This window comes from Pleurodeles waltl, chromosome 4_1, assembly GCF_031143425.1.
Source record: "Pleurodeles waltl isolate 20211129_DDA chromosome 4_1, aPleWal1.hap1.20221129, whole genome shotgun sequence".
NCBI lineage: Eukaryota > Metazoa > Chordata > Amphibia > Caudata > Salamandridae > Pleurodeles > Pleurodeles waltl.
Window position 1 is genome coordinate 639,229,003 of NC_090442.1, and position 13,415 is coordinate 639,242,417.

Consider the following 13,415-nt stretch of genomic DNA (forward strand, 5'->3'; position numbering starts at 1 on the left):
TCTCCCATCTGTGCTGCTGCCAGAGAAAAACAACATAATTTATCTAGTTATATAAAACACTTTAAAAGCATTAAAAAGGCATATGTGTGCCCCTGAAAAATCAAGCACAGACAGCTCGATAAATAAAACAAAGGATCACAGCTGTGTATGGGGTAAGAACTTTTTTTGTGGAGGCACACAAGGTCTGCCCAATTAAAACATGTACTCCTGACTACCAACATGCAGGCGCATCAAAACCCCTTTCCTGGGGAGTCCCATAATTGCTAGGCGACAGGTGCTCTCTCAGACCATAGAAAGCAGTTACATGTGTTGGCACACAGTGGAATGCCCTTCAGAATGATGAATGGTTACCTTTCTTTTGTTTATTGCTGTATTTCGATGTCAAACTGATGCTAATGATGTGAAACCTTTGCTCGGACAGTGATAATGTGTAAAAATGACAAAATATTGAAGTAATAGTATTTCAAAATGTACAGCCTTATGCCGCATAATTTTCCTTTTCTTGTTGCATAATTTAGTCAACGCTGCCACATAATTTGGTCCGCCCCTGCCATATAATACCAGCACCTTGCTTACAGTATAGGTGTAGTCCCTATAGTCACACGTCCATGAAACTCTGCCAGTGATGATATTGAAAAGCTGCACTTCACACAGTCCAAAGACAATGCAACTTTTCATGCATCTTTTGTATTCATATACACTGCATCATTTGCTATTCAATGTAAACAGATCTGTGCATATCATAATATATATTTTCTTAGAGGAAAGGTGTACTCCTTTTATTACATGCAACTAACCCAAGTTGCAACCTCCTCACACAAGTGATTTGCTATTTCAGAGTTTATAGAGAAATATTGTTACTCCTGCCTTTTGTATCTGCAAGGTAGGTTTTTATAAAAATATGAAATGCCAACACACCAGTAAGGGAAATGCTTTTCTTTTTAAATATTTTTATTTGATTTTATGAAATAGAACAACAGGGACACTAACCAGTGCTCAACATCAATAAAGGACACAAAACGGAAGTCCATCATCACACCAAATAATTTGTCATGCATTAATACAGTGAATAGAAGAGATAATAATAATGCTGCATTAAATCGACCTATACAATGAGTCAGACAGTTTGGATTAATGATCCTGAAAAAAAGGCATATCATCAACAACATATTGCACATCCAGACCATAGTAATCAATCCAACTACCCCATACTTTGCGGAACTTATGGGGGCATCCCCTACTCTTGTAGGTAACTCTTTCTACAACCATGTAAAGGTCCATGCCTGTTTTCCATTCAGACATTGTAGGTGTGTTAGGGGCCCTTCAGTGTTTAACCAGATCTCACTTCACAATCACTAGGCCCAGGTTACAGAATATTAGTTTCATCCGCGGGAAGTCTGTCATTAGGTATGCCTACGAGTACAAACTTCTAGTAATATTTTATGCCAGTATGTGTGTATGAAGGGACATGTCCACACCGTATGGAAAAAATCACCGCACGGCTCTCTGAATCTCAGACATTTTGGGGAAGTCACCCTGCCCATTATGTGAATCCGAGTTCTGTCATAATAGATCCAGTGTAAAATTTTATACTGATAAGTCTCAGCCTGGATTTTATCACCGCCTTCCACAGGAATATTAGTGCAGCATCCCAGGTCCAGATCATCAAATACACCTACTTCAGTCACCCACCTGTTTCTAAGTTTCAGGAGCGTGTCAGGAATATTATTGTTAGTGGTTTTCTAAACAACGTAGACAGCTTTTCCCATTATTTCCTCCATTTGAAGTCTACCCTCTAGTGGGGAATATTTTGGAGGAGCTATGGGAATATTTTCCTCTGTCTAGGCATAAGTGAGTTGTGCTTTGTTTCACTAAGTTGGAACTATCTCTGGAGGGATCAGAAAGGCATCAGCGTTCCACCTTCAAGGAGGTCCCCTACCTTGGAAATGCCAATACAGTCCCAGGCTGCAAATACTCTGTTTCCCAATTTCCTTGAGGAACCCTCCCATCCACAATGGGGCTTCCTGAGTGACCCTGTGTGCCCATCCCAGACATTTAGTGGTCTTACGCCATGCCTCGATAGCTACTTTAGTGGCTGGGAGCAAGTTGCTTGTTCCCTTCCCTCCATAGAGATACTGATGATACAGGCGTACCTGGAATTGTGTGTATTATAATGCATAAGTGGGATGGTCTCCTCCTAGGTGGCTCCATTCATTTATTGCAATCAAGTGGGAGGTCCAATGTTAGGCCCGGAGATCTGGGAGGGCTATCCCATTGTTACAGGAATTGTGCTGTAATATATGCAGGGCTATCCTAGGGTGGGCAGTATTCCACAAGTGTATCATCAATTTTGACAAAAATGTCGTCCAGAATTTGGTAGCAGGTATTTTGTAGAGAATATAGGAGTTTCAGAAGGGTGATCATTTTGAATAGCGCAGCCCTACCTAGTATGGTAAGGAGGAGCATTGTCCAATGGTCAGAATCTGTATGGAAGCCTGCCAGTACTTTCCTAGTCAATGGATTTTCCTTGTTCGAGCTTAGGATATATTCCCAAATACTGAAATCAACCTTGCATTACCCGTAGTTGCCCTGGGAGCCCTGTCTGGTCATGAAAACCCCTGGTGGGGAAGAGAACTGATTTACTCCAGTTTATCGTATACCCTGGAAGACCGTCTGAAGCAATAGCTCTGGTTGGGTCAAATACCAGAGGATATCATCCGCATAAAAGGATATTTTTTCTTCCGGAATCGGGGAACCACGTACATGAAATCCTTTTATGTCTGGGTGTGAGCACACCAAGCATGCCAGTGGTTCCAGGGTCAAGGTGAACAGGAGGGGAGTCAGGGCGCAGCCTTATTGAGTTCCCCTCTTTATAGGAAACTTTGCAGATTGGATGCCATTGACTGTTGCCTCCGCTATGGGCTCATTATAAAGCAAGTTAACCCAGGACAGGAACTGCGGACCAGACCCCATACTCTTCAGTGTTTGCGTCATGAAAGGCCAGTGTACCGCATCAAAGGCCTTTTCGGCATCAAGAGAAACAAACACTGGACCTCTGACATCCAGTTATGGAGCCTGCGGAGGTTACCCCCTGGTGAATCGCTTGGGCATGAAACCTGATTGGTCTTTATGGACCACGGGGGAGTAAACATGCAGGAGCTGAGTGACTAAGATAGTGGCTAGCACTTTTATTTCTCTATTGAGCAAAGAGATCGGCCGATAAGAGCTACATTCAGTAGGTTCCTTACCTGTTTTGTATATAACAACTTTACATAGTTCTGGAGGAAGAATCCCTTCCTTTCGGGCTGTTTGGAATAATTTTAATAGGTTGGGAGCCAGAATGTCAGCCTGCTTTTTGTAAACTTTCACTGGTAGACCACTGGGTACCGGTGTTTTCCCCGAGTTAAGTTTGGAGACTGCTGTCTGTACCTCCGCGAAAGTAAGATCCGCCTCCAGTGTCTTGAGTAAGGGAAATAGTTATGTGCAGTGGAAGATGTTATAGTAATTTCTGGTGATATGTGCCGCCAACTTACCAAACATATAGAGTGTTGGGACCATACAGACTGTTACTCCTTTTATCTTTATCAGTGGGATGAAATGACAAAGACTTCTTGAACAGTTGTCCAAGAGGAACAAAATCAGTTACTTCAGCTGTCTCCTTAAATCCGCAGGAACTCTTACAGCATTCTAAAAATATTAATTACATTCTAATTGCTTTCTATTTTTTGTTTAAAGTCTTTATTAGTTGACTGCTAGGGAAGGTCATCATTAGGTCTCGCACAGAAAGCATAGTACGTGGTACATCCTGCAGAACGGTTGCAAGTGCACAGCTTGGTATGATTTACTCCACTTTTCTTCTGTTTATGTGTGGTAAAATGAGTACAGTTAAAAAGGATTGGTGATAACAGCACTTTTTATTAAAGGGATAACTGAGTCCTTATGGTAAACCAAATAACTAGTTACTACAGATGTATATTTCTTCTCCAGAACCTTTGCACATTTTACTTAAAAGAAGTTGGGAATCGCCCTTTTTAATGCCAGTATTACCTACTGGGGTGTGCTATCAGGCACTCCATTGCTCTCAGATGATGTTTTCCACTCATCTCGAGGAATTGCAATAATTTCTGTGGAGTAATCGGCTCCAAGGAGACCTTCTTATCACTTGCCTTGATCCAGCTCATACCTTAAAAGCTGAAGGTTGTCTAATCCCCGACAATAGGCTTGAGAAGGTTAATTATTCCTGAGTTCTACACCAGATAGGATTCGCAGCTTTAAACATTAAGCATACAGTTAAAGGGAACCCGTACTAATCAATCCTTTGTGTTATCATGGTAGAATCAATTAAAGGTCTACTGTTGTAATGATTTGTGATAGTTCTGTTGGATGCACAAGGAAACTGGGTCTTCTGCTGTCACTAGAGTTCAGAAAAATAAGACAATTTCCTCTGATAGGTAAGTGCATTATAATGACTCATATACTGACATGAACATCGTGCAAATAGAGAAGAACAATTTAAATGAAAGACATGCCAGAGGCAACTACCAGTCTGCCCTTTTGCACACAACGGCTCTAAACATGCTTAAACCTGTAGATCATGACTTTTCATTGAAAAAGTGTATCTACAAGTCCCTGCTTGGTAAATGTCAGCAGAAAGATAAAGCATTTGCTGAAAGCGTTTTAACCTGGAACCAGATAATAGCTATGTGGACTACATTGGCTGCCCCTATTTTAGTGCATAAGGTACATTTGGGATGGATCTATGATGCTCAGTGTGCCCATATGTGTGTTGGCCCACACTGTAGCTCCAATCTGAGATTACCCGAAAAAATGTGAGGCAGGTGCTTCAGTGTCCCCCTTCAGAAGTATACAAAAAAGTGAAGGATGTAATGCTTGAATTATTCTTATCCACTGGTAAATACCAGGGAGTTGCATCCCAGCCCATCCTTATTTTGCACACCATGTCACCTCAGTTTGCACCCACCAGTATTCTTCCAATAGGGACAGCCTACCCAAACTGCCAGCTAGGTCCTTCCTGAACTGGAACACAGGAAACCCCAAACCAATTTTGTCATTATTAGGGTTCATATCAGGCAGGTATCAGGTATAGCTTGGTTTCAGTGGCACAGGGTGCTCGGTGTCCACATCTGGGCCTATCACTTTCACTTAGGGTGTCGGACTCAAGTATGAAAAAAGTAATTGATAGAATGATTGATTTAATCTCAGCCACTAGTAATTACTCAGTTAACATCCCAGTCCATCATTATCTTGTACCCCATGCCACCTCAGTTTGGACCCATCCATATGCAAATCATTCATGTCATTGCTCCAAAAGGTCCAGTCGAAACTGCAACATTAATTCCTCCCTAAACCATAACATAAGAAACCCAAGATAACTTACACCCTTATCAGTTGAGTGTAGCTTGGTTCCAGTGGCACATTGTGCACAGGACCCATTTGTGGGCATATCCCATTCAATTTAGGGCATTGCACTGAAGTGTACAAACATGTGATAAATGGAAGACAACATGTGACATCTTTAGACAGTCCTGGCTTTGGCATCCAAAAGCACTGTGAATTTAGGGATTGGTAGTTGCTTTTTATGTCTCACCTACAGACAACCTTAGCACTTGTGTATTGTCTGAATATTTAAAGTGGGTTTTGGGTCAGCCCATTGCTTATCACTGGTTCGAGTTTCTTGGCAATCTCATTTGCTTGATTCTTCTTCAGCTACGTCCGTTCCTCTTCCTGTGTTCATCTCTCCCCTGTAGCGTAGCGGTTTTGCCATGTTTTTTTATTGGATTGGTATTCTTTCCATTTCTTACAATCAGTGAACTACTTTGTTGTAAGTCTCCCTTACCAGATAGAGCAAGCTGTCTGGTTGAAAAATACCTATTGTGTGCTTACCAAGAATGTATGGTGGTCTTACAGGCCACTAACTGCTCACCAATGGTTGGTTTCATTGTCTCTCTCATTTGCTTGCTTCTTATTTGTTGGCTTGCTATCCTCTACTTGTGCTTGTCCACTCCCTGAGGCATAGCCTCTTTACCATCCTTTTGCTTGACCGACTTGTATACTTTCCCTGCTCACTTTTAGGAAACCACCTTTGTTTTTTTTTGGTTAAGTACTCTATGAGGGTGTATGTCTTTTTCTGCTCTCTCTCCTGTTCTTCTCCCCCTGATCCATCTTTTTCTCTTGCTTGTGTGCTGCTCCCCAACCAGACTCCCCATACCACACATCGCTCTCTCCCTCAAGTACTTCTCTACATGTCCACTATGTTGCTGCCACCATCATGTGCTTCTTCCCCCACCCGTGTTGTTCTCTTCCTCAGTTGCTGCTTTTCCACTCCACCCAGCTGTATTTGTATTTGATTGGTCCCCCATCTGCTCTTCTGTTGTCCCTGCACCCCATTGTCTTTTTTAATATATATTTTTTGAAGGCCAACCAGCCAATTGCATTCCTCTCCCCTGCGTTGAAACACTTCTGTGCTGCTTCAATTTCATTTTATTTTTGTTCACCAATCCGAATTGATTAATTTAAGAAATTGTACGTCATTACTTAGTAATGCGCATGCTGCACAGAATAAACAAAAGTCAGTAGTTCATAAAGGTGCATCGTTTTAGCTTTGCCACTGCTTGTTTCAATATGAGGTGTATGTCAGGTTATAAACAGAGCCCTAAAGCAGAACTTGGAAAATTCCAGCAAAGAGCTCTCCTTATAAATTGATAAAATATGCAGTTTAACCTCCGTCAGTTCAGGTTTAGAGTCCCATACTTATGGTTCAGATGTTAAAAAGAACCACTTAATTTGTCTGCTGTCCTTGTTTTGGCCCTAGATCTTATTGTTTGCGGTAGTGTTTAAAGCAGTGTAGAAAACAATTATTCTCTTAACAAGCCTTGTCGCTGATACCCATGCTAGAACTTCACAGGCACTTCCTACTTGACAGTAAGAGCACTACTCTTAGTTGGAGGTGTAACGGCGCCCTTCTAAAACTAAGCAAGCCTCTCATCGAAGTCTAATGGTGACCCTCAAATCCAAAAGTCTGGTAAGGGAGGTGGGGTGATAGCTGTCTGTAGTCTGGGTGTGATGGGCACACCTCCTTCTACAGACCTTTGTTTCATACCACATAAAAAGGTGGGAGACTGAAGGAGTCACAACTGCTGCCAACAGAGTAACCACAGACTGTGAGACAAGAATACCCTTACAAACACACAGCAGAGTGACAGATCCATCCAGGCCCCCGCCTTCTGTAAAGTCTGTGTGCATCACATTCCATCTGTGAGAGGAAAATAAAAAAACTAACACAACCTCGACAATAGTGGTTCTTACTAAGGGTGCACATTACAGTCAAACTGTGTGAAGAGGCTGAAGTTGAGCAGAAGGATATTAAAGCAACTTTGGCAAAGCCAGTCAGTCTTGGAAATGCAAGGGCTATTGGCTTTGTCAATATCTTTTAGTAATGTTGTCCACTCTTGCCTCTGATCTTGCCTAGTGATAGACCTTACAATACTTACATGTGTCCCCATAAGTTCTGTCCACCTTCCAAAACATACCACTTGATGCTAAGACCTTCCCTTTCTTGGCCCAATGCCAGGAGTTCTAGAACCAACCAGACCCCTGCAGGGAGGCCCTCAGAGCGGCACGCATACAAGCTTTGAACTCTAGCATCAATCTTAGAGAAATCCTCTAGGTTCTGAAAGAACACTTTCACCTCTCTCACCAACTCACGTGCACTGGAAAGTGCTGTCACTTCGTGCTCACGCATGGGCGAGGACAACATTCATCCTTCCTTCCTAGTAGGTTACGTCCATCTCTATCCGTTCAGGCTGGACTATCCCTTCTGCTGCAGGTCGAAGATTGATTTGCATGTGATTGGTCCCTGCCTCCAGTAGGATAGATGAGCTACAAACTGATAGGATGGAATGTGACCCAGAGTAATTAGTGACTGAAACTAATCTCTGTGTTTAACCTATCAGTACTGACCACACTGGCTGTGGCAGCACTGGCAGTGCAGGTGTGCAGGTGCACTGTATTCTAATGCAAATTTATTGAGGTAGGAGACCTCGTCTCCCTGGAAACTCTGTGCAATCTCTCTTACTTTATCTGGAAAAGGTCCCTACACTCCAAACCAGGGCAGATCTCTGGACTCCTCATATGTTTACATCTGCTGGTATGTGCTGCCACACTCGGTGCATTCCTATAGGTATACAAGTGTCAGGCCTTTTCAATCCCTAAACCACACATTATTCCAACAAAGCACATGTGTAATAGTTGTTTGGCCTCCCTAATACTTAGGATGACACAGGTTTTCCTTCTTCACCAAATTCAGACTCCTCACAATCTGTAATTCTGTTACTGCTGTCCATGCATCGTGCCATTCTATGGAATCTAAGAAACAAGACTGAGATTCAGTCCTACCCATCCAAACGTTTCCCTTGTGCACCCCTCAAGACATGAAAACTATGCAGTCATGGGAATATACAATCAGACCAGCATCTAACGAAACAGGATTTACCTGGCCAGCCATGCATGAGTCATTGGACGTGAGCTCCACAATAGCACCAAATGTCTCACTCCGGATGGGAGCCTATCAGCCAGGTTAACCAATTCCATGTTGCATAGTTCTGATTTACGATGCACTTCACTTGTGTCTTAATTATTGTATCTTATTACTCAGTGACTAATTAGAATCTCTTCTTTAATTTTGTCAGCATGTTGTATATTCTGTGAAGTTCATCATCGCCTACATCATTCCAGACACCTCCAAGGAAACCAAAGACAAGATCAAGAGAGAGAAGTACCTGAGGCAAAAACTCTTGCATGAGAGTCATCTTACAATCATGAAAAATAAGATGGGAAAGGTAGCTGACAGAATCTTGAAAGGAGTTGGTGACACATCACGACAAAAGTGTGACTAGAATTATTAGGAGCTGACAGCTCAATTGGACTCAGAACGTTCAAAATGTGATCCCAATGAAAACATTTCAGAATCAAAGTGCACACCAATGGCCTTTGAAACATACATTTAACTACAGTAAACTATTTTCTCGCCATATATTCCAAAAGCAGAGAAAGGACCCCATCACATGGAACACCACAGACTTCTAGACTGGATCTGCTTTGAGGAATATATTTTCCTTGTTCATGTTTCTTCAAGTTAACCTGAAAGTTCTTGATTAGCTCAGAATTCTACCAAATTGATAGAAATGTGCCGTCAAGTCATTTGAACATATGGATCTAAAGATGTATCACAATGCAAGAATTATATGCGGAAGATCTTCCATTGCTCTGCCAATTATATTTTTCTCTTATATATTGTAAATCACAGTGCTCTTTAATCTCAAGCCTTACAATTGGACAGGTTACAGTACAGAAAATCAGTCTGCAGATGAAGGAACCAATATAATGCTGAATCTAACAGTACTATACAATTTTGCAATTTGCAATGCTCATCATTAGAAATACTGTATTTTCTTTTCAACCAAGGCTACTGGTTGAAAGGACAATTTTGGAAAGAAAGTATTATTGGTGTTGCCAAATACATTGAAAAGCTCTTACCGGTGGCTTATAGCAAACTATAGAAAAGGGTCCTCAAGGCACATTCCCTCTCTTCTGTTACCACTCATAACTGTGCACTTGAATCCAGCTGGCTGTGACAACTGCCTGAAAGGGGCGGAATGAATAATATATGGGAGAGAAGTGATGAAAGGGACCACCTATGCTGACATGCTTCTTGCCGCTTAGGCATTCCCACTATTTTAATAAGTTGAAAGTAGCATTTATTGGTAGAATCAAATTAAAAATAGGGATTTGTAAGGACAGTGCCTACTTAAAAATAGGGATTTGTAAGGACAGTGCCAACCTATATTCTAAGGCATTACATGAGATGCTGTCCAATGGCTTAATCGTTGGCTTTGGAACAGGAGACCGGCCTTCTAATCCCAGCATTCACATTGAACCAAATAGTGTAATTCTGTGCCAATAATAATTGCCTTTCTTGCCTTACTTGTTAAATGTATTTAGATGCTTTGTTCATACAATCATACAATATTAAATACATGCATTTGTATGTATGTATAAGTTTATATTTACACATATACATATATATGTATGCATATATATATATATATATAAAAAGCACTGTCGCAGGTGTCTATTTAGCACTACATTTAATGTTCTCATGTAAATCAGCAGAATCTGAGTATTTCCATTGTATAGATGCCCCTGTGTGTGATACATGTAGTTAATGTTGTTGCTACAGGGTCTGAAATAGGTTATTGCACACAGTCAGTGTCTAGAACGTCATCAAACCTTTGATTGCAACCTCACTCTGACAGCTGACCTGTGACAGGTGCCCTTCAGGAAGGAGACCAGAGCTGAATGGTTTATTTGTCACACATCGAGCACACCCCTCTGGAAGGTGCTAGAGCTGAGGCAGCCTGTGGAGTTCACATCCTTCAACCATTCTCTTTACTGGGGGGCGCAGCTACAAAGATAAGCATTATTAGAGAAACGGTGAAAACCCCTAAAAAATCAATCGGGCGTGTGAGTGGGATACTTTCCTTTCATCCTCTACACAGTCTGTCCATGGGGTCCTGCCACAGAACCCCTTAACCTCGCACACAGTAATCCAGGAACTGTTGACTGTTTTTTTTATATCCATGGAGATGTTTTAATGCAATCAAACCAGACAATATAACTTAACAGAATGCTGATATTTCGTACAGTAAGTGAACTATGTTGTATCATGCTAATAGAAAAGAATATATGCAAAATGTACTGGTTTGGACCATAAAGTGTTCTATAAAAGTTTTATAAGAAACCGCTTGCTAAACACTGCGAAATCTGTTACCTACGAGCTTTAACATCTGTTCGGTCATTCACATATGCATAATGATTTTTCAAAAACTCCATTTATTCTTGCTGAGAATTCACTGTCTCTTTCTTTCAAGCTCATGCCCCTCAGTTAGGTTCTGGCTCACTTGCCCACTTGATTTTCCGCCATTCATACAGCTCTCTAGCACTGGACGATGCAACCTTGTACTGTGGTAAATAATGTGGTAAATAACGTGGTATACCTAATATCTGTGGTATATTTGAGCTTCACTATTTGCATTTTTAATTACATTTTAACTATTTTAAATAAAGCCACTGTATAAACCACTATATCTACAACGTGTTGATCAAAATTATGTTCAAACATAAAAATGGTATGAAAACCTTCATGTTTACATTCTTCTTGAAAGTTTGATCATTTTTATCACCATTTTTAAAGCATGACTTATAACTTTTATGTTGTAGAGGTCAATATACAGCACTCTTCATCCTTCTGGAATACAAAATGTACCCTGACTTTATTATATGTATTAGGAAAAAATGTAATCAACTTTTCATAATTTGTTTGTAAAATAATGTGAACTGTGTCAACAAATTCCACAGTGAAACGAATTTTGGAACATTTCTATATGTTTATATTGCTTTATATTTATTATCGTTTAAATAAAGTTTATTTTAAAATATTCATTTGTTATTTGTCACAGTTCGGCATTACTACTGCACAATTAGGCGTGGTCAAGAAAGACGTCTGTGTTTGTGTGTCTGTTTTAGGAGGTGTTTATATTGTTGCTCTCAAATATAATTTCCCTATGTGATTTGATTCATTTCATTTTTCTTTGTGATTTGATCCATAATAATTTGCTGCATGTGATTTGCCTCATGCATTGTTCACTGCATCATTTTGCACCATTAACTTTTGTTGTGTATTATTCCATGTCATTTACTCTGTGTGATGTTCTCCATATCATTTTGCTTCATGTGATCTACTCTCAGTGTGCTTCTTCTCTCTTTAGTAATTTTTGTACCCCACAATAAATTTATATATGCCACATCAACAAAAAACGAATAGACTGTCCTATCAGTTCAGACTGTTGGAAATAATACCTCAGAGATTCTCTTCCCTACATGTCTTAATAACACTATGAAATAACACAAACACCAACCCTGACCGTAAACCCCGAAACAACATACCCTTCTGGACAGGTACTCTCTGCTCTTTCCTCTCTGTGTCACAAAATAGTAAAATTCCTACAGGAAACTAACTGACCATTACTAGTTACCAAAATCGAGTATGTAACCTTCATGTAAAATTAAATAAAAATGGGAAGATCACAATTAAGTCCATAAACCTGCCCATCTGCACTACACTATTTGACATTTTCAAGGTGTTTTAAAGCTTCTGTCAGGAACTAGGAATAACACAAGGAGAACAGTCCCAACACATCCTGTGTTGTCTGTGATAATACCACCTCAGAGTCTACCATCCCGTGACCCCTTCACCTTCACTTATTTGCCCGTATGGTGTGTGACCAGCATCTCCGCACCAAAACCTAAAACTATCATTGCACTGATAGACATCAGGAAATGTTCCCATTAACAGTCTCCTCTCAACAGACTTGGAGATAGCTGTCCTCAATGACTTTACTGCCCCAAGTCATAGAGTTCTTGTATCTCCCATAACTCCATCCTTCACCACCTCCTACCAACCCGCCCCTTAACTCATCAAGGTTAAGCCAAGGAAGCAGTACTGAGAGGGACTCCCCGCTAGAGGTCTTCACCATGCGGGCCGTGATTCCCATGTGAAATGTGCCTTATCACCGGCTACTACACTACAAACACCTGCTATCAACCCTAATACACATCTACTCTCATTTCACTCCAGTGAACTTAATATTATATCCCCTTAGATGGATCATCTAACTGAAAAAATGTAAGACCTCCAAACCATATATGCTCTCTCTCTCTCTCTCAAAAAGACTCCTAGATCCCTCCCCAATTGGCTTGTCAAACCCACCAAATTTTAAGCCTATTTATATGCGCCCACCTCAGTTCTTCTGTACATCCTTCCATTCAAGTAAACGCACCACTTCACAGTATTACAGAAATTCAATTATCACCCCGCATGTAACATTACTACCACCCTGTGAACCAGGTGATCAATGTAGAAATCAAGATCTGTTTGCTCAAGCAATCTCAAGAACATCAGACACTCTTGTACTGCACCCACTCATCACATCATTATTCTCCTCCTAAACTGTAGATCTGTTGTTTCAAATGCCACATACATATCTGCTCTCATCCTGAACCATGATTTCACCCCATATTCCTCATGGTTATTTGATATCCTAGTACTTTCAGGCCTCAACATTATCCACGTTGACAGAATGGAGAATGAAGAGGGAAGGCGGCCTCCTCATACACAAAGTACCTTTCAAATTCAAAGTAGCAAGTTCACCACATTCCTCCCTTGTCCAGTGCCTCATGGTTGCCAAGGCTGAATATCCTTTACCACCCTCTGGGAAGAAGCAAGGCTTTGCAGAAGATTTTCTTTAATGCAGCATTGCCAACTCATCTTTTTATGT

The 13,415-nt window shown here is 40.8% G+C and overlaps 1 protein-coding gene across 2 annotated transcripts in view; it reads left to right on the forward strand.

Moving 5' to 3' along the window:
• ANO6 (anoctamin 6) overlaps positions 1-11,516 on the forward strand; it is a 308,488-nt gene extending 296,972 nt beyond the window's left edge. For both annotated transcript variants that reach the window (XM_069229080.1, XM_069229079.1), the window contains exon 20: positions 8,709-11,516. In XM_069229080.1, the coding sequence (XP_069085181.1) occupies positions 8,709-8,915 (207 nt within the window). In that variant the 3' untranslated portion in view covers positions 8,916-11,516. The remainder of the gene's footprint in view (positions 1-8,708) is intronic.
• The last annotated feature ends 1,899 nt before the right edge of the window (positions 11,517-13,415 follow it).